The 17,723-nt window shown below is 38.9% G+C and overlaps 1 protein-coding gene across 1 annotated transcript in view; it reads left to right on the top strand.

The window, feature by feature from the left end:
• Window positions 1-8,441: 8,441 nt before the first annotated feature.
• LOC143347971 (uncharacterized) overlaps window positions 8,442-17,723 on the top strand; it is a 137,255-nt gene continuing 127,973 nt past the window's right edge. Inside the window, exon 1 of the mRNA XM_076777673.1 lies at window positions 8,442-9,097. Coding sequence (XP_076633788.1) covers window positions 8,964-9,097 — 134 coding nt within the window. The 5' untranslated portion in view covers window positions 8,442-8,963. The remainder of the gene's footprint in view (window positions 9,098-17,723) is intronic.

Below are 17,723 nucleotides of genomic sequence, written 5' to 3'. Positions count from 1 at the left end.
TGTTACAACTTGCAACTTCTGTTTTTATCATTTTACAAGAGCGTAGGACAATGTTACCGAATGTAGAACACTTTAAATTCCCTTAAGGGGGAATCACTGTGACGAATGAAAATAAAGGCAACTTTCAAGAATTTTTTGGGCGTAACTGTGAAACTTTATCTGATAAATGTTTAATGTTTTCGACAGTACATTTCTTGAACTACTTCTTGTAAAAATTTCGTATAAAAATATTAATTATTATAGCCATAATAGGAATCAGCGTTAGAGGCCTTCAAAAATTTGTTAGAAACGGGCGGACGTGTAATTGTACAGTTTGTCTAAATTTCAATTAGGAATATGTCATCGTCCGAATACTTTCATGATTCTGTGTAAGAATACGGGCAAAGGAACGTTGATCGCGCAAGTTGTTGGTATTGGTTCGTCGATCCGCTTCCTTTCTTTCTTCCTCCAGGTTGACTTCCTGCCATGTTCTTGGGGTCGGTCGGCCTCGGCCGTCCTTGCCCCTTCTGGTAGGCAGCAGTTCGTTACCATCTACTAGCTGCCGCGAAAACATCAACTCGTTGGACGGATTAGAAAGGCTCTCTCGCATGCCAATGCCTTCTTCTCCTCTACTCCCCTTACCCGTTCTTGTCACCTTGTGTGCGTAGGAGGGAAAGTTACCAGAATCCCCTTCGCGTCCCACCCTTCTCGACCTCCATACCGAGGGAAGCTGCGTCCTCGCTCGAACGATCGACATCTGTTTACAAAAACAAGCCGCAGGGATTCAAAACGAGTCCTAGGATACTTGTACACCCGTTAGAAAATATCAAGGGAACTGCAGGAACTACAGGAACTAAGAATAAAACGTTATGCAATTAGAAACTGTTAAATGCTTTATCAGAAAATTGTAACAAATTTACAAAATGTAGTCGATATCTATTTGCTTTGCGTAAACTGTAATGTTTACTTGCCGAGGTCGTTGATTTTGTAGTTGTACAGTTTTTTTTTCTCGATTTCCTACAATACGAATAAAATGTTATGTAATTAGAGACTGTTAAATGCTTTATCAGAAAATTGTAACAAAACGAAATGTAGTCGATATCTATTTGCTTTGCGTAAACTGTAATGTTTACTTGCCGAGGTCGTTGATTTTGTAGTTGTACAGTTTTTTTTTCTCGATTTCCTACAATACGAATAAAACGTTATGCAATTAGAAACTGTTAAATGCTTTATCAGAAAATTGTAACAAATTTACGAAATGTAGTCGATATCTATTTGCTTTGCGTAAACTGTAATGTTTACTTGCCGAGGTCGTTGATTTCGTAGTTGTACGGTTTTTTTTCTCGATTTCCTACAATACGAATAAAATGTTATGTAATTAGAGACTGTTAAATGCTTTATCAGAAAATTGTAACAAATTTACGAAATGTAGTCAATATCTATTTACTTTACGTGAACTGTAATATTTACTTGCCGAGGTCGTTGATTTCGTAGTTGTACAGTTTCTTTTTCTCGGTTTCCTACAATACGAATTAAAAACAGAAGCGGTAAGAAATATTTTATTATTACTTCGTCGAAAAGTTTGTATCTAATTAGTACGGTAATAGTTAAATGATCATTAGCCACAATGATGGATAAGTCGAGGAGAACCAATCTCATGGCTTTCCAAGATCACCAGATATCGCGCCAATGGATTTCTCCTTTTGAGGAACTGTGAAAGAAAGAGTTTATAGAAAATAAATTAATATTCGTGAGAAATAAACATTACAATACTTCATTTGACATTTTGAAATGGAACTGCGAATTCGAAGAAAGCGATCTATTGTTATTTTTTATTTTGTTTGTAATTTTATTTGTGGAGTATGCTTACGCTAACACAAATAGGCTTCGTTTAGTTCAGTTTTGTGAGATTGTGCAAACATAGATAGGGTAGACTTTGAGTTAAAGTAATCATACCCGCTAGTAGACGTTGCCGGTGGTATATTAATGGACTCCAACGACCATGAAATCGACGTTGGGAGGAAAGCGTCGTTTATGATACCGCGTGTACCGCAACGCTTCGCTGGATCATCGATTACGAGTGCTATCCTAGAAAACTATTTGTACACGTAGATAACTTGTCGCGCGATGAATCAGCGACGCATCATCGCCGTGTTCTGCACAAAACAGACGTGTATTCGTTTGCCTTTGACTATGTATTTTCATTAATTTTTCTTCGCCGTCGATGGCCGTTGTCTCTTCAAAGCCCTTTCGAATCCGGTGCCCGACGCGATCTTGGCATACGTTCGATCAATTTGCGATGCTCCGACGCTTTCACGATAAATTCTTAACCTCTTCGTGCGACCTCCTGTACTCCAACCGTGTACATTTGCGTTTCCATGTACCACCAAGCCTTCATCATCCGTCGCATTTTTATTTTACCCTGCAAACAACTAGGGAACTTGGATCAATGTTTGCCGATTCTAGCCCAGATAGAAGCTGCGATCGCTTCGACACGTGCGCCGAGCACTTTTCCGTATCGCGAAACGCATTGTTTGCGCCAAGTCGGCAAACACGGATTACTTTTATTCGACCGTTTCGTAGGGGTACAGAATTCATTGAACGACGGAAATAATCGATAATTTCAGCGAGGAATACGTATAACAAAATATTCAATAAGTAATTTCTTTAATGCATTCTCTATGGCACGGAGCATACAGTAGCGAACGCAAAACTATAGCACAAAAATATAAGACGCTTAAATATTTTTATGTTTAATACTTTCCGAGTGACAGGACTTTTCACTATGCAACTGAAACAATTCATGAATTTTAGCAAGATTATGAAAACAAGTATTAACAAGGAACCTTCGCAAACGGTCCGGCTTCGATTTTGATGAAATTTTGTACACTTATGAAGCAGCCAAAAATAATCGACACGTATTTTTTTTAGCTGCGGTAACTCGAGTTTAAGGGGTGAAACCACCCCTTGAAGTTTCGGCTCGAGACGGCTATCTCGAAAACGAAAAGACATACGAACAAATTGTTAATGGGCGAGGTTAATGGTTTCTTATGTACAATAACATGGTGTTAAAAAATTTTACAAAATACAATTTGTTTATAACAAAAAAAAATTTATTAACTTAATTTTTCATTTTATTGAAATTTTCATAATGACAAAAAATGACGAGCATTTTATTCCAAATCCACTGGTATTAACATTTTAAAATTGCCTCTTAAAGTTTGGAAGATTTTGATGATTTACATCTTGCGCGTACATCCACTATGGTAGTAGCCATTCTAACTTTGTATTTAATGAAGCACTGTAGGCTTGCACTAAATTATACAGTAACAAGTAACAAGTAACAATAAGAGTAACAAGTTTCTTAACAGCAATGAAAAGATTAATTGTGTTTATTACCCACCTATGACATCATGACAAAGGTGGAGCGATTTATAAATTATAAATACATACAGTGTGCATAGCAATTACTCTATGTAGTTTCGATAATAGTGGTACTCGTCGAAAAACTGTTTGAAACATAAAGATTTCTTACACCATGCGCATTTAATTATTGCCACGTCACCGCAAATATGGCATCTTGGTTCATTTTTAACAGAATAGTAGTACTCAACAGGATTCTAGAATGCATTTGGTTTTTCATCAATACAGAGTATTCGGTCACCCCTGGGAAAAATTTTAATGGGAGATTCTAGAGGCCAAAATAAGACGGAAATCAAGAATACTAATTTGTTGATGGAGGCTTTGCTAAAAAGTTAACAAAATGAAATTAAAAAATCTCAAATCATTCTGAAAAAATTATTTTTGGTTAGGGGGCTCAATTACAATCATTTTTGGTGGATACACATACCCTTCAAATCCTACCCACTTTCGAGAAAAAAATTCGAGTAGGTACTGAAATTTTTAGATGAAATTAAAAAATTTCAAATCATACTAAAAAAATTATATGTAGTTACAGGGGTCAATTACAAGCATTTTTGGTGAATAGATATACCCCTACGCACTTTCAAGAAAAAAATTCTTTACCGAAAATCTAATGTGAGGCCAGGAATGCTTCCCTGAAATTTCATGCACATCTTTAAAACGTCGTAACTTCTGAACGGATTGAAGGATTGCAATGTTTAAAAAAGCAATCAACGCGTATTTTAGTAGAGAATATGTAAAAATTCTAAAAATATTGGAAAAGTTGCTCCTTGATCCCGTAAAATGTGAAAAACCCCATGAAAGTGGTCCAATTTTTAAACGACCATAACTCCTACAATAGTAAAGGTTTCTCTTTGAAATTTTTTTCTGAAGCAGAGTCCATGGGCGCCTACAAAAAAGTATTAGACAACTTTTCTGTATGGCGTCAAATAAAATTATTAAAAATTAAAAACGAATTTTTGAGAAAAATCGATGAGGGGTAGGTGCCTAAATTTTTCAACGAAAAGAAAATATTTCAAAACATTCTGGAAAAATTATTTTCGGTTTGGGGGTCAATTACAATCATTTTTAGTGAATAGACATACCCTCAAATTCCTACCCACTTTGGAGAAAAAAATTCGAAGAGGTGTGAAATTTTTCGACGAAATTAAAAAATTTCAAATCGTTCTGGAAAAATTACTTTCGGTTGCGGGAGTCAATTACGATAATTTTTGGTAAATAGACCTACCCGTAAAATCCTACCCACTTACTAAAAAGAAATTCAGTACGGGCGAAGTTTTAAACATTAATAACTTCTTAACGAAGCTTCTATCAACAAATGAGTATTCTTGATTTCCGTCTTATTTTGGCCTCTAAAATCTCCTATTAAAATTTTTCCCAGGGGTGGCCGAATACCCTGTATAGATGAAAAATGAAATGCATTCCAGAATCCTGTTGAGTACTGCTATTCTGTTAAAAATGAACCAAGATTCAATATGTGCGGTGACGTGGCAATAATGAAATGTGCATGGTGTAAGAAATCTTTATGTTTCAAACAGTTTTTCGACGAGTACCACTATTATCGAAACTACATAGAGTAATTGCTATGCACACTGTATGTATTTATAATTTATAAATCGCTCCACCTTTGTCATGATGCCATAGGTGGGTAATAAACACAATTAATCTTTTCATTGCTGTTAAGAAACTTGTTACTCTTATTGTTACTTGTTACTTGTTACTGTATAATTTAGTGCAAGCCTACAGTGCTTCATTAAATACAAAGTTAGAATGGCTACTACCATAGTGGATGTACGCGCAAGATGTAAATCATCAAAATCTTCCAAACTTTAAGAGGCAATTTTAAAATGTTAATACCAGTGGATTTGGAATAAAATGCTCGTCATTTTTTCTCATTATGAAAATTTCAATAAAATGAAAAATTAAGTTAATAAATTTTTTTTTGTTATAAACAAATTGTATTTTGTAAAATTTTTTAACACCATGTTATTGTACATAAGAAACCATTATCCTTGCCCATTAACAATTTTTTCGTATGTCTTTCCGTTTTCGAGATAGCCGTTTCGAGCCAAAACTTCAAGGGGTGATTTCACCCCTTAAACTCTAGTTACCACAGCCAAAAAAAATACGTGTCGATTATTTTTGGCTGCTTTATATGTGTACGAAGTTTCATCAAAATCGAAGCCGGACCGTTCGCGAAGATTCCTTGTAAGATGAATTTTAAGTTATGTGATTTACAATTGTCTAAAATCAAAGTTTTAGTCTCGTAAAAAATTTTACGCTAAAAGAATGGTACGGGTTATATACAGAACAAGTATACAAAATACATATTACTTGAACGGTATGCATTAATTGCGTCAGGTAGACTCATCGGAAACGCGAGATAACACGATTAAGAAACTAGTCCTGAAGTTTCGCAAGATCCTGTTTAGAAACGCGTCCGAGAAATTCCTCGACGACTGGTCAAATTTCTCAACAGGAGTATCAAATGTCGCCGCGCATCAAGATGGTTATTATTCAGAATATGAATACCCGTTCCAATCGTTCGTTCCGTCACAGTTGAGAAGAAGCTACGATTTGCGTTTGTGGATCATGTTCAACTCATTTTTGCTCAGGGGCCAATTTGCAATCCGATATCACATCGCAAATAGGAGATTCATTCACCGGAATAAAAAGTATTTTAATACGTTGTTTGTCATAGTCATACAACGTTTCTTTAATACACTATTCAATTATTAAATATTTATATTCAGCAGATTATAGTTTTTCATGGAAAACTAAAATGGTATTCAACGTTTTAATTTTTCAGTTATATCGATGAAACAATGTTATCATGTAATTTCATAAGTTTAAGTATATTGCATTTGAAAATAAAGATATACAAATTCATACAAAATGTTAAACACTGAATTTTTAAAAGTTGCCTTGACATTGGATAAACGCTACTATAAATTTTATCGATACGTATTATATAATACGTTCCTCTTCGTAAAATTAAAAAAGCAGGGTGTCCTTAATATGTATATTTGTTGTGTTCATTTATAAATGAAAGGTATCCATATTGTTCAAACTCATTTCCATGACTGACAGAAGACTGTATAAAGTCGTCTTCTGGTTTGATATGGTTTTTATAACTTATTTATGCAACATTCTAAAGATTGATATAAGTAATTAAATAATCAAAGATTTATAATACGATCAAATATTTTTTAAATAGAAGAGAAGTATCGATCAGTTAATCATAATCTTTCAGATCTTTCGTTGATTTCTATTATTTGAGAAAGTCATTCGCACAAATACGTCTTCCTAAAAATAAATAGTAGGTATGCCACGTGCAAAAATTATGCATACCGAAAGAAAATAAAAGGAATATAAAGATTAGAGGGTCCGAAAAATCTAGTCGATCTGTTTGAGATGGCTAATGTGCGCGAATCGTTAATTCAATCTCTTCAGTTTCCAATTCCGCCGTGAATCAGCGAGTCTAAACGGCGCGTCCCGACTCGTGCTGCAAAATAGGTATAACTACGTCATAGTTATCGTGTAGAGACAACGGTTATCCTTATCGAGATTAGCTGATTTATCTCGGCATTGGAAGCTGCACCGACTTATTAGGAGATCTATAATGCAGAGGCGCGCTATAGCCACAATCTATAGGCCCCTCTCTTTCTCCGACCGGCTCGCTGCGGCTCTTTCGCCGCGAAATCGATAAATTATACATTCAATTATTCATGCTCGGTCGCCATAATCATGTACGGTGGTTGACAAGATCCTGGCACGCTTTACAAGCCTTCTGGCTCTCCGCGTTTGTTCGCTAGTCCAAGGTAAGTTCCGTTTACTAGTGTGACCGTAAGCTACTCGATTTACCGTCACGATTTGAGACGCGCTTGCTCGTTACCCGGTATTTTACGACTTTGTAAAATGGCCGCGTGTTTTATGAAACTCGCAAAGATTAGCGAGGTTCCCGCGGTTTCGGTGGAAACGCATCGTGTCTTCTGTTCGAAAAGCACGGCATTGAAATCTCCGCGCCGCAGTAACAAGTCGTAAAAATAGACGGGTTTATGGATGAAATCTCGCTGCTAAAACTCATTATTGATAATATGTTAAACCTGCAATGTGATCTTATCGGGTTTGAAGGCTGATGTAAGGGCAATTTGATATAGTTAAGCGTAAATGGAATGCCCTATAACGAGATTTTAATACGTCTTCCACGTTAGTTTTATCGTAGGAGACAAGTAACAATATCTTAACTACCATTAATATTTATGGTAAAAATTTTAGAACTCCGTAGATGCTATAATTCTCGCTTGTACTTCTCATGTTAATATTAAAAGTGGTGAAAAAAAGACTAAAAGTTTTATATACGTTTAATAATTATTATTATTCATTGATTCACGAGAAACCCCTTTAGTACAAAAACAAGTAATATGTAAGGGAAAAGAAAATAAAAATTATACAAGAGAAAATATCGTTATAAAATTTAGTAAAATAATTATTGTATAATTATTCTTCATTTTTACATGTATGAAATTAACATGAGTAATTGTTCTATTTATAAAATTTTTAGATTCATGTGTTGCGCGGTGGCTTACGGAATAAAACAGAATTCCTTAGATATTTTGGTGTTACATACAAGGGGAACGATTTAATAATTGCTCCTCACGAAATTTTCTTTCCATTATGCAAAGTTTGAAGATTTAAACATTTTCTCGCTATTCAGCGGCAAATATCGAGCAAAATGGGGGATAGAGAAAAGGGTAGACGAAATACGGTTGGGGCCGAGAGAGACAGGAGGAAGTGGTTGGTGCATGGCGTCGGGTTGCATCTATCTTTCGCGTGGTTCGCGTCGGTGCAGCACAAGCCCGTTCGGTTGCTTTCGGAGGCGTTCGGTTCGATTCGGTTCGGTGTACTGTCACCGTCACCGATTACCCAAGAGGGTGGGGGTAGACTTTCCCCACCACGGTGGAGATAGGAAGGCGCTCGAGAAGCGAGAGTGGGGATTGCACAAAGCCGCGGCGGAAGGTTCAATTGTTGGTGAACCATCGCGAAGAGTGGTCGCGCGTGATAAGGCTCGGACGATAGAAGCGCGTGCCTCGTATCGCGAACGGTGCGTGCACTCCGAGGAGACTCGTGCCATCGACGTAGCAGTGCGAAACGCCAGGAGGATTTTCGTTTACGGAGATGCGTGCCGCAACCTGCCGCGACAGTGACGTGGTGATTCGTTCGCCGTTACGTTGCCGACGCGAGTAAAATCGTAGGCCGTGTAAACGCAGTGACCGGAGACCAGAGAAAACACCTTCCCTTTTTTTTTCTTCTACTCCCTTTCCATCGCTCGTTCTCGTGTTCACGGATATTATTTTCAACACGTATCAAGAGATCTGGTTGTGATAGCTACAAGTGAATAATCGTAATCTGCTTGTGTGACTTGTACTCGGAGCGGTGCGGCTCGCCTTGCCCTTCGCGGTCGTCACGCGTCGTCGTACGACCCGACGGAAATTTGGGATTATCTGGCCACCATTTGGTCCTTTTCGTCCAGTTGACGCATCCTCGAACCGGCAGCGGCTATGACGGCGGACAGCCTGTTCGAGACTACCAGCATCCCGGGGCATCTCGCTCCCACGCCCCAGAGACTCGAGAGGCTTCTCTCGAAACAGACCCTCGAAGAGCTCTACGAGGTCGAGGAACAACCTTTCGCTCGGTGAGTCCGACGTCTCTTCTTCTCTCGTCTCGCCTAGACATTCTATCCTCTTTGTGTAAACCGAGTTACCGGCGTCCTCTACCGCGTTCCTGCTGCGACCTCGCGAGGTCGTCGCTTCGCGCTCTGCTAATTAAAATAGTTACTTTTATTTCTTCTCTCCGCGGTGAACGGAAAGTTCGCTCCCGCGAATACCGAGTTACTCGAACGGGGAGCTCCGATTGCGGAGCAGACGAAGCGTAAAAATGTTTGAGCGTGGAAAGCAAAAAGGGTCCGCTGACCGGTAGAGATCGTTCAGAGCCTGAGGCACCCTTAACTTCTCGGCCCTGGACCCTCTGGGAGAAAGAAAGTATCCCTACCGCGAGAGATCGAGGTCGAGACTTAGCGCGCTGATACTCTTTTACGACCTCGGTCTATTGGCGCTTCTTCCTCTCTCTCTCTCTTCATCCGTCTCGAGAATTTCGTTTCTTCTTAGCGGTGAGGCGCGACACTGAAGGGGATTTGTGTGTTGTGTGCGGTACAGAAGTCTCTGTGAACGGCTCCAAAACTGTGCAAGGTCGAGGACCATCTGCGAAGACGCTTCGGTACGTGTCCTGAATGACTCGTCGATCGTAAGAAGCCGCCGAAGAGAAATCCTCGAATCGGGTCGCACGGTGGTCACACGACACAGTTAATTCGCTTCTAATATTAATCATCTCGCGCGTACCGTTCCGACGGTATCGATGCTCCAATATATACATCTCGCCATAACGGACCTCGTTAGGAAATCAAAATTGCATTACCTGGATACGTGTTATCTGCTACTTTCACGACTCAACGATCCGCGTTCGTAGATCGCGATTGCAGCGGTTCTGCAAGATCGGAGCTCGGCCAAATATAAAGTATTATGGTGTGCTCGATCCTATTTGTATGCTCGATGCAGCGGTTCTTAACCTTTTTAAGCTCAGGACAGACTTAGGCAGACAAGCCTAGGACAGTGACGGCAAGTGATTGGCACGCGATTTTACGGACACGCTATAAACGTTGTAGAAAATCTTTATTTATCAAACATACGAAATAATGATATCGATGAGACCGTTAGAAGCAACGATACAAGTTATTATTAGGTATCGGTGCGTTTATATAGAATAATTATTTAATAATATTAAGCAATTGTAAGATGAAAAAAGATTCGTAATCCTTTCGAGCTCACGACACAGTTTCGGTAAATAGAATTTGATACGGTTCTTAAGCGTATAAAGAAATTGTTTAACTACTCTCGTCTTCTTAATTCAGATACTATTGTTCACATCAGCGCTACTGCTAATAAATATTCCGTATCTGTTGATGTTTTTAGTATATCTATTGAGAAATTTCGAGTTCAGACAAACAATCTTTCGTAATTTTGTAAAACAATAAATAAATAAAAATGTACGCAAATTTTTCGATGAAAACAATTTTTCTCTTTTCCGCTGACGTTTCTCTAGCAACGTAACGCCAGTCGATACGATGAAGAAATGATAACAAGACACGGATTAGTCACAATCACAATGTTTCTACGGGCACGAAGGTCAAACGATTTTGCAAAAGCGCGACGCTCGTTAAAGTTTACCAATTCCGTGCGATGGTTGGATTACTATTACGACCAAACGTAGCAGTATCTTTTTCGAACGTGGATAAAAGTGAAATAAGTCGAAAATGTGCGGCAGAAAGTTGACAGAATCGCATATTACGGTCATGCCCAATCTCGCGTTCATCCTCCGGTTGGTTCGAGCGCCATTCCCATTTGCGACCCTTTTGTTCGTCGATCGCTGGAAGTCGGTAGCGAGTGTCGCTGTCTGCAATAATATAGGCCACCGGCCACGATATTTGTTGTCGTTACACGTGCCAGAGTCGTTGGCGCTGTTTGTGCACGTAAGCTATCACCGCACCGATATCGATTGCAGACACTGCGGCAGAATGCAGTTAATTCACGCGATCTGGAACCGATAAGAGGCTCGGGATAAACAGCAATGGCGCATTAATATTTATCGTCGGACGTAACGAATCGAGCCTCGACTCGTCGCGGTTCTTTTGCGACGACGCGTTATTAGTATTCCCGCAACGACCGGATACGTTGGAGATATTTCTCCAAAGGTGCTAACCACTGCAAAGATTTATGCAGCCGTCAATCAATATCGTTGGTCGCTGGGCGTCAGCTACGAATGCAAAATAACGATTGCTTGGAAAATGCCCGCTACGCAGACAAGATTTATACACGAGACGTTTATTTCGTTCGGGATAAGGATAACGGCGTAAAGCTTAACTTTGGTATTAACGGGTTACACCCGGAGCGACTAAATTTCAACATTTGTTCGCAGACTGACAAAAGTACTAATAAAATTTTGTTTAACCTGTTAGACAGAATTTAAAACTCGCGGTCTTGGCGGCGTGCGTCTATTGGTCACGTGCTCGCTCTAGCGGCAAGAACCAGTCGCGTACAACGTATTCCTAACTTTGTTGCCCCGTTGGCCGAAGACGTGCAATCCAAAATGGACGTGTGCACCGTATCGACAAAAACAGGAACGTGTTATTAACAAAAGAAATGAAAACAACCGACGCGATTCATTGAGGATATTTTAATTGCGTAATGGCCTACAGGAAATTATATGGGAAAGGATTCTTTTCCTTCGGGATCTCGCGAGTTGGCGAGCATCTCTCTCGTTCGTCGAGACGAAGGATAAGTGGGAACAGAATCGAGCCGTTTGAGTGCCGAGCCACGACGAGTCAGACCGACGCCATAAACGTCCGCGAGAAAGGGATCTTGGTATAAATATTATGGCTGTATCGGCCTACGGAGCGTTATTTGCGAATGTAAATAAAGTCGAAGCGAACGCGCGCGCCATTTCGTTCTCACCAATTAAGCGATTCCTGCGCCCGCGACCGATACTCGGTCGCTGTATATGCTAGCAGTTTATTGCCTACAACATTTGCCTTCGCCAGTCTCTACGGCGTTGCTCGTATTCGTCACGGTTTTGGCATTTAACGTCGATTTACTTTTGCCTGGCAGCGCGCGCGCCTGCAACACGTTTCTCCACCTTCGGCGAACAGACTGTTTTTTCCCCCCCTCGAGACTGACCGACCCATTTAAAACAAAGAGAACGTTTTACGTTTCTCCTATCTGGATCGATAACACGATCCAGTAGTTTGACGTAGATCATCGCGAAGGTCAAGAACGCGTATTACTCTTCGCTCTTCCTTTCCTTCCAGCGACCCTCGCGATGAGTCAGGCTACAGTTATTAATGATTCGTACGTGCGTACTTGATTCTCGTCGCTTCGCGGTTACTCGACGAACGCGCGCGTACGCGGATCGAACGATGTTTCGCTTTGAATTTTGCGAAACAAACGTAACATAGTCGTTTCGTTGCGTTAAAACGACAATTTATACGTACGTTACAGTTAGATTAAATCAGACTTGAAAAATGGATAATGGTTACACGACTTCAGAGTCACGTTGAGTATGGCAACGATCTTCCAATATTCATGTAAATGAACGACGCGTTCGATCACAATATCTTTATTTACCACGAAACAGCGGGAGGTGAAAAATTTATTTTCTGAATTTCTACAGTCTCCTGCTCTAGAATGGTTCCAATGCATAAAGAAATTATTCCTGTAAAATAACGGTCCCAACGAATAACAGGAAAACGTGCCTCATATCTTTACACGTGAAACTTCAAGGCCCCCGAGGCACGTTTTCCCGTTAATCTGATCGTGCTGATATTTCACTAGAATTATTTCTTTATGCATTGTAACCGTTCACGGAGGTGAGACTAAAAAAATTCAGAAACTCGAAAAAGACGGCGGACTCGACGGATTTTTCGTGTTGTTACATCGTATATGGTGCACGATGCAAATATTTGCATCGGTATGTTGAAACATGTTTGAAGAAACCGTCGCGGCGGTCGCGGAACAAATTCGTTCGACTCGAGGATGCTTGGTAATTTTGGAGCAACGGAGACAGACAGGTGCTTTTTATGGTACCGGGTCGCATCTTAGAATACACGGAGACAAGTAGGGGACCCGTAAAGCAGAGCAGAGCGAGAGAGCGAGAGAGTTTAGCGTGGGTTGAAAATAGCTTGTGGCCGGACCGAGTATGCTGGGATTGTTCGCTATGCACTTGCCACTTGATATTTAAATCATTGTAATAGGTAAAATCAGGTAAACCCACACCCTTTATCACCAATGATCGAACGCTCGAGGAGAATATTCTATACAGGGTGTTCGGCCACCCCTGGGAAAAATTTTAAAGGCGGATTCTAGAGGCCAAAATAAGACGAAAAGCAAGAATATCAATTTTTTTTATGTTAACTCGTTAAAAAGTTATTAACAATTAAATTAAAAAATTTCAAATCATTCTGGAAAAATTATTTTCGGTTGCGGGGGTCAATTACAATTATTTTTGGTGAATAGACATACCCCCCAATTCCTACGTACTTTCGAGAACAAAATTCTAGTAGGTGGACAAACTTTTCGATGAAAAAAAAACAATTTCAAATCGTTCTGAAAAAATTATTTTCGGTTGCGAGGATCAATTACAATCATTTTTGGTCATTACACATACTCCAAAAATCCTACGCACTTTCGAGAAAAAAATTCTTTACCGAAAATCTAATGTGAGGCCAGAAAACTTCCCTGAAATTTCATGCGAATCTTTAAAATGTCATAACTCCTGAAAGGATTGGAGGATCTCAATGTTTTCATAATGCAAACAACGCGTATTTTAGTGGAGAATATGTAGAAATTCTAACAATATTGAAAAAATTGTTCCTTGACACCGTAAAGTGAGAAAACCCCCATAAAATGGTCCAATTATCAAACAGCCATAACTCCTGCAATAGTGAATATATTTCAATGAAACTTTTTCTGACGTAGAGCTCATAGGTACCTACAAAAAAGTATTAGATAACTTTTCTGTAAGGCGTTAAATAAAATTATTAAAAATCAAAAACGAATTTTGAAGAAAAATCGACAAGGGGGTAAATTTTTCGGTGAAAAAAAAATTTTAAATCGTTCTGGAAAAATTATTTTCGGTTGCGGGGGTCAATTTCAATCATTTTTGGTAAATAGACATAACCCCGAAATCTTGCACATTTTCGAGAAAAAAATTCAGTATGAGCGGAACTTTAAACGTTAACAACTTTTTAACGAAACCTTAATCAATAAATTGGTATTCTTGATTTTCGTCTTATTTTGGCCTCTACAATCCCCCATTAAAATTTTTCCCAGGGGTGGCCGAACACCCTGTATATGTATAACTCTTCAAAATTTATAAATTCATTTAACTCAAAAAATAAGTATGATCGATTACAATAATACAATTTAATATATGATTAGTATAAAAGAATATATAACGCAGAAATTATTTTATTTTTATACGTCATGAATAAAATGTTAATAAGATCAAGGATCTATATGAAAAAAAAATGAACGCAATTGTTGTTGCAATCGTAACCTGACTCGCTTCTTTCGCAATTTTAACCAATACGATCCAATAACATTCCGGAAAAAAGTATTAACACTCTTATCCAAATATTTTGGATTGGAAATCTTATATTTATTTCAGATGAAAGTAAATTATATTAAATTTCGATGAGATTGAACTTTTCTGAGTTTTATAATATACGTTTCTTGTTTGGAAAAATTGGAAAGAATATTGTTGGTTTGTTTCCTTCAAAAAGAGAAAGTTCTCTTTCATTTACAAAAACCATCGATGTGCATGTTGCGTTTCACTTTTCGAGGCATAAGTCAAAAGGGTGCAGCTGTGTCCCTTCCTTATTTAGACAATGAATAGAACCGTTTGGGTCTGTGGGTGACGAATTTTTCGTCACTGACCTTTCTTCATTGGTAGTTTCTTCCGAACTGAACAGACGTGCTCTTCCAAGTGTTTCAAATAAAGCCAAAGTTTAGTTTTAAAAAGATTATTTTTATTCCATCACCTATTTCCAATAAATGTTAGGTAAATTTTGAAAGGGAATTGAATTTCACTTGCAATCGTTGGGAACGTTTGATCGATTCTAGACTGTTGCAGTAGGTTGGGATCGGAATTTTGTAAATGTAACGGTTGACTGTGCGCATGCTTTCGGGTGGCGAGTCGCGAAGGAAAACTCGATCGGCGGTGTCTCTCGTTACGTTCACGGAGAACGCTCTCCAGTTGGAGCGGACGAGGTAACGCGACAGAAACGGACATACCATCTGGAAAGTAACGGTAACGGCACCTGCAATTAGCGCGACAGCCTGACTGCCAACTCGTTGGTCCGCGATCTAGTCGCTGATGACCTTCCGTCGAGGGGGGAAAATGGGATCTCGGGGCGCAGAGTGGATCGACTCGCAAAAAGATCACACGTATCCGGTTTGCTGTATTCCATGGCCTTTGTTCGAAACGATTAAGGACGTCCTGTTCTGAAACACGCGCATCGAAGTCGCAACACGCACGCGCGACGTTTCACTTTTTACGACAGGCATCTTGAAAATCCTGGACGAGATAGCGTGTTCCACAAACGCACGCCGTGATCTTGTTTCCAGAATTCGTGGCTCGGATTAGATTACTCGCAGCCATTTGGATTTGCTCCGTGGCAGCGTCCGAACACCTCCAAGTACGCTTAGATCGAGCGTCGGATATAGTGGTTTGAAGTAACGAATGAAGGCTAACGAACCGAAATCTGTACACGGTGTTGATTTCACGATGAAAATGACTACTTGCTTGTCTTTTTAAACATCAAACCTGTACCGAGATCCGATAAAGTCAAATACTTGCGATTAAAGATCGACGAAAGGCTAACCTGGATCCATTCGGTAAATACTAAATGATAAAAATAAAAAGAAGACAAATATACTGGTTACAAGAGTCGTCGATGATAACTTTTTATTGGAAACAACTGCTTTATAAATTCATTCTAGAAACTGGTTTAGATTTATAAAATTCAGCTCTTGGGATACGCAGAGTCAACAAACAATGTCAACATTTATTTAATGCAAAGATTTTAATTAAAAATATTCCCTAGAGTATCGAGTAATCCAATTTGATTTAGTCGATAAAAATGAAATTAGAATTCGATATAAGTTCGGTTGTTCGATCGGGAGTTTCTTTTGAGATTTTTCTTTTCCCTCGCCATGGATTTCGAATCGCGATGTTGCAGCTGCCTCCAGACAAGCAACAGCTGTTCCCATTGGCCCGAGCCGCTCGTAGACGGTACTTGTCTCTCTTTATTCCTGTTCCTGGTCTTCCAGGATATGCTTCCCATACCTTCGTGGCGCGTCTTTTCACTTAACATAACAATGCTTCTCTTTCAACCAGAAGAATGCAGGTTTTACGAGAACTTCGAACGGCAACGCGTAGGTCCTTTCCCTCCGTGCTTGCGTTTTCCTCTGCTCAAGAACTGTATTCCGATCGTTCGTTAACGTTATCGCGACAAATGAACACTATGATCGATGACGAAACTGACTTGTTAACGATCTTATTATTTATTTATTAACGGAAAAAATCCTTTAGTACAAAAAGCAGTAGTATGCAAGGAAAAATAAACTATTGTCGCTTATAAAATTTATTAAAATGTGTAACATGATGCAAGGATAGTTTTGAATAATTCTATTTATACAGTTTCGAGGTCCATATGTTGCGCGGTGGTTTACAAAATGAAATAGAATGTGATTCCTCGAGAGTAATATGCAAACAATGGAACTCCAAAAATACTAGCAGGCGAGTCTAAAAATGTTATAAATATTAGACGAAACCGAGCACATCTATCTTATTATTGTAGAGGATGACCTAGTAATTCGGGGAAGGAATAAAATAAATGATAGCCACAGGTTAGCGATAATAAAATGTACTTAGATGTTTTTTTTTTATTACTTAGCTTCGTGAAACTCTTGTGGGAGTTATATAGCTATACATGAATTTAATAGTTTACAAGAATGATTATAGGTGGTGTGATTAACTTAAATTTGTAAGATACATTTCTTAAGAAAACGGTAAACATGAATGCACGCTACAATATTTGGTTTCATGAGGAGGGATCTCATGATACTTAGATGTTACTGGTTCGTTGTCCCTTTTCTCGCATCCTCTTAAATAAAACCCCAACACTTTCTCCAAAGTTAGAGGCTATTCCAAAATGTGGCATAATTACAAAGGTGTCGATTGTCTTTACTGAAGTCAGCGCGCTGCTTATAATACCGACATTAAGAGTATTTGCGGAATCCTACACTATACAGGGTGTCCGGCCACCCCTGGGAAAAATTTTAATAGAGAATTCTAGAGGCCAAAATAAGACGAAAATCAAGAATACCAATTTGTTGCTGGTGGCTTCGTTAAAAAGTTATTAGCAATTAAATTCAAAAATTTCAAATCGTTCTGGAAAAATTATTTTCGATTGCGGGGGTCAATTACAATCATTTTTGGTGAATACACATACTCCCGAAATCCTACCTACTTTCGAGAAAAAAATTCGAGTAAGTGTTGAAAGTTTTGGATGAAAAAAATGACTTTCGAATCGTCTTGGAAAAATTATTTTTAGTTACAGGGGTCAATTGCAAGCATTTTTTGTCAACAGACATACCCCCGAAATCCTACTCAGTTTCGAGAAAAAAAATTTCTTACCGAAATTATAA

Source organism: Colletes latitarsis, chromosome 11 (genome assembly GCF_051014445.1).
Source record: "Colletes latitarsis isolate SP2378_abdomen chromosome 11, iyColLati1, whole genome shotgun sequence".
Classification (NCBI taxonomy): domain Eukaryota; kingdom Metazoa; phylum Arthropoda; class Insecta; order Hymenoptera; family Colletidae; genus Colletes; species Colletes latitarsis.
Note: the sequence above shows the minus strand (reverse complement) of the source record. Positions and strands in the feature narration are given on the sequence as shown.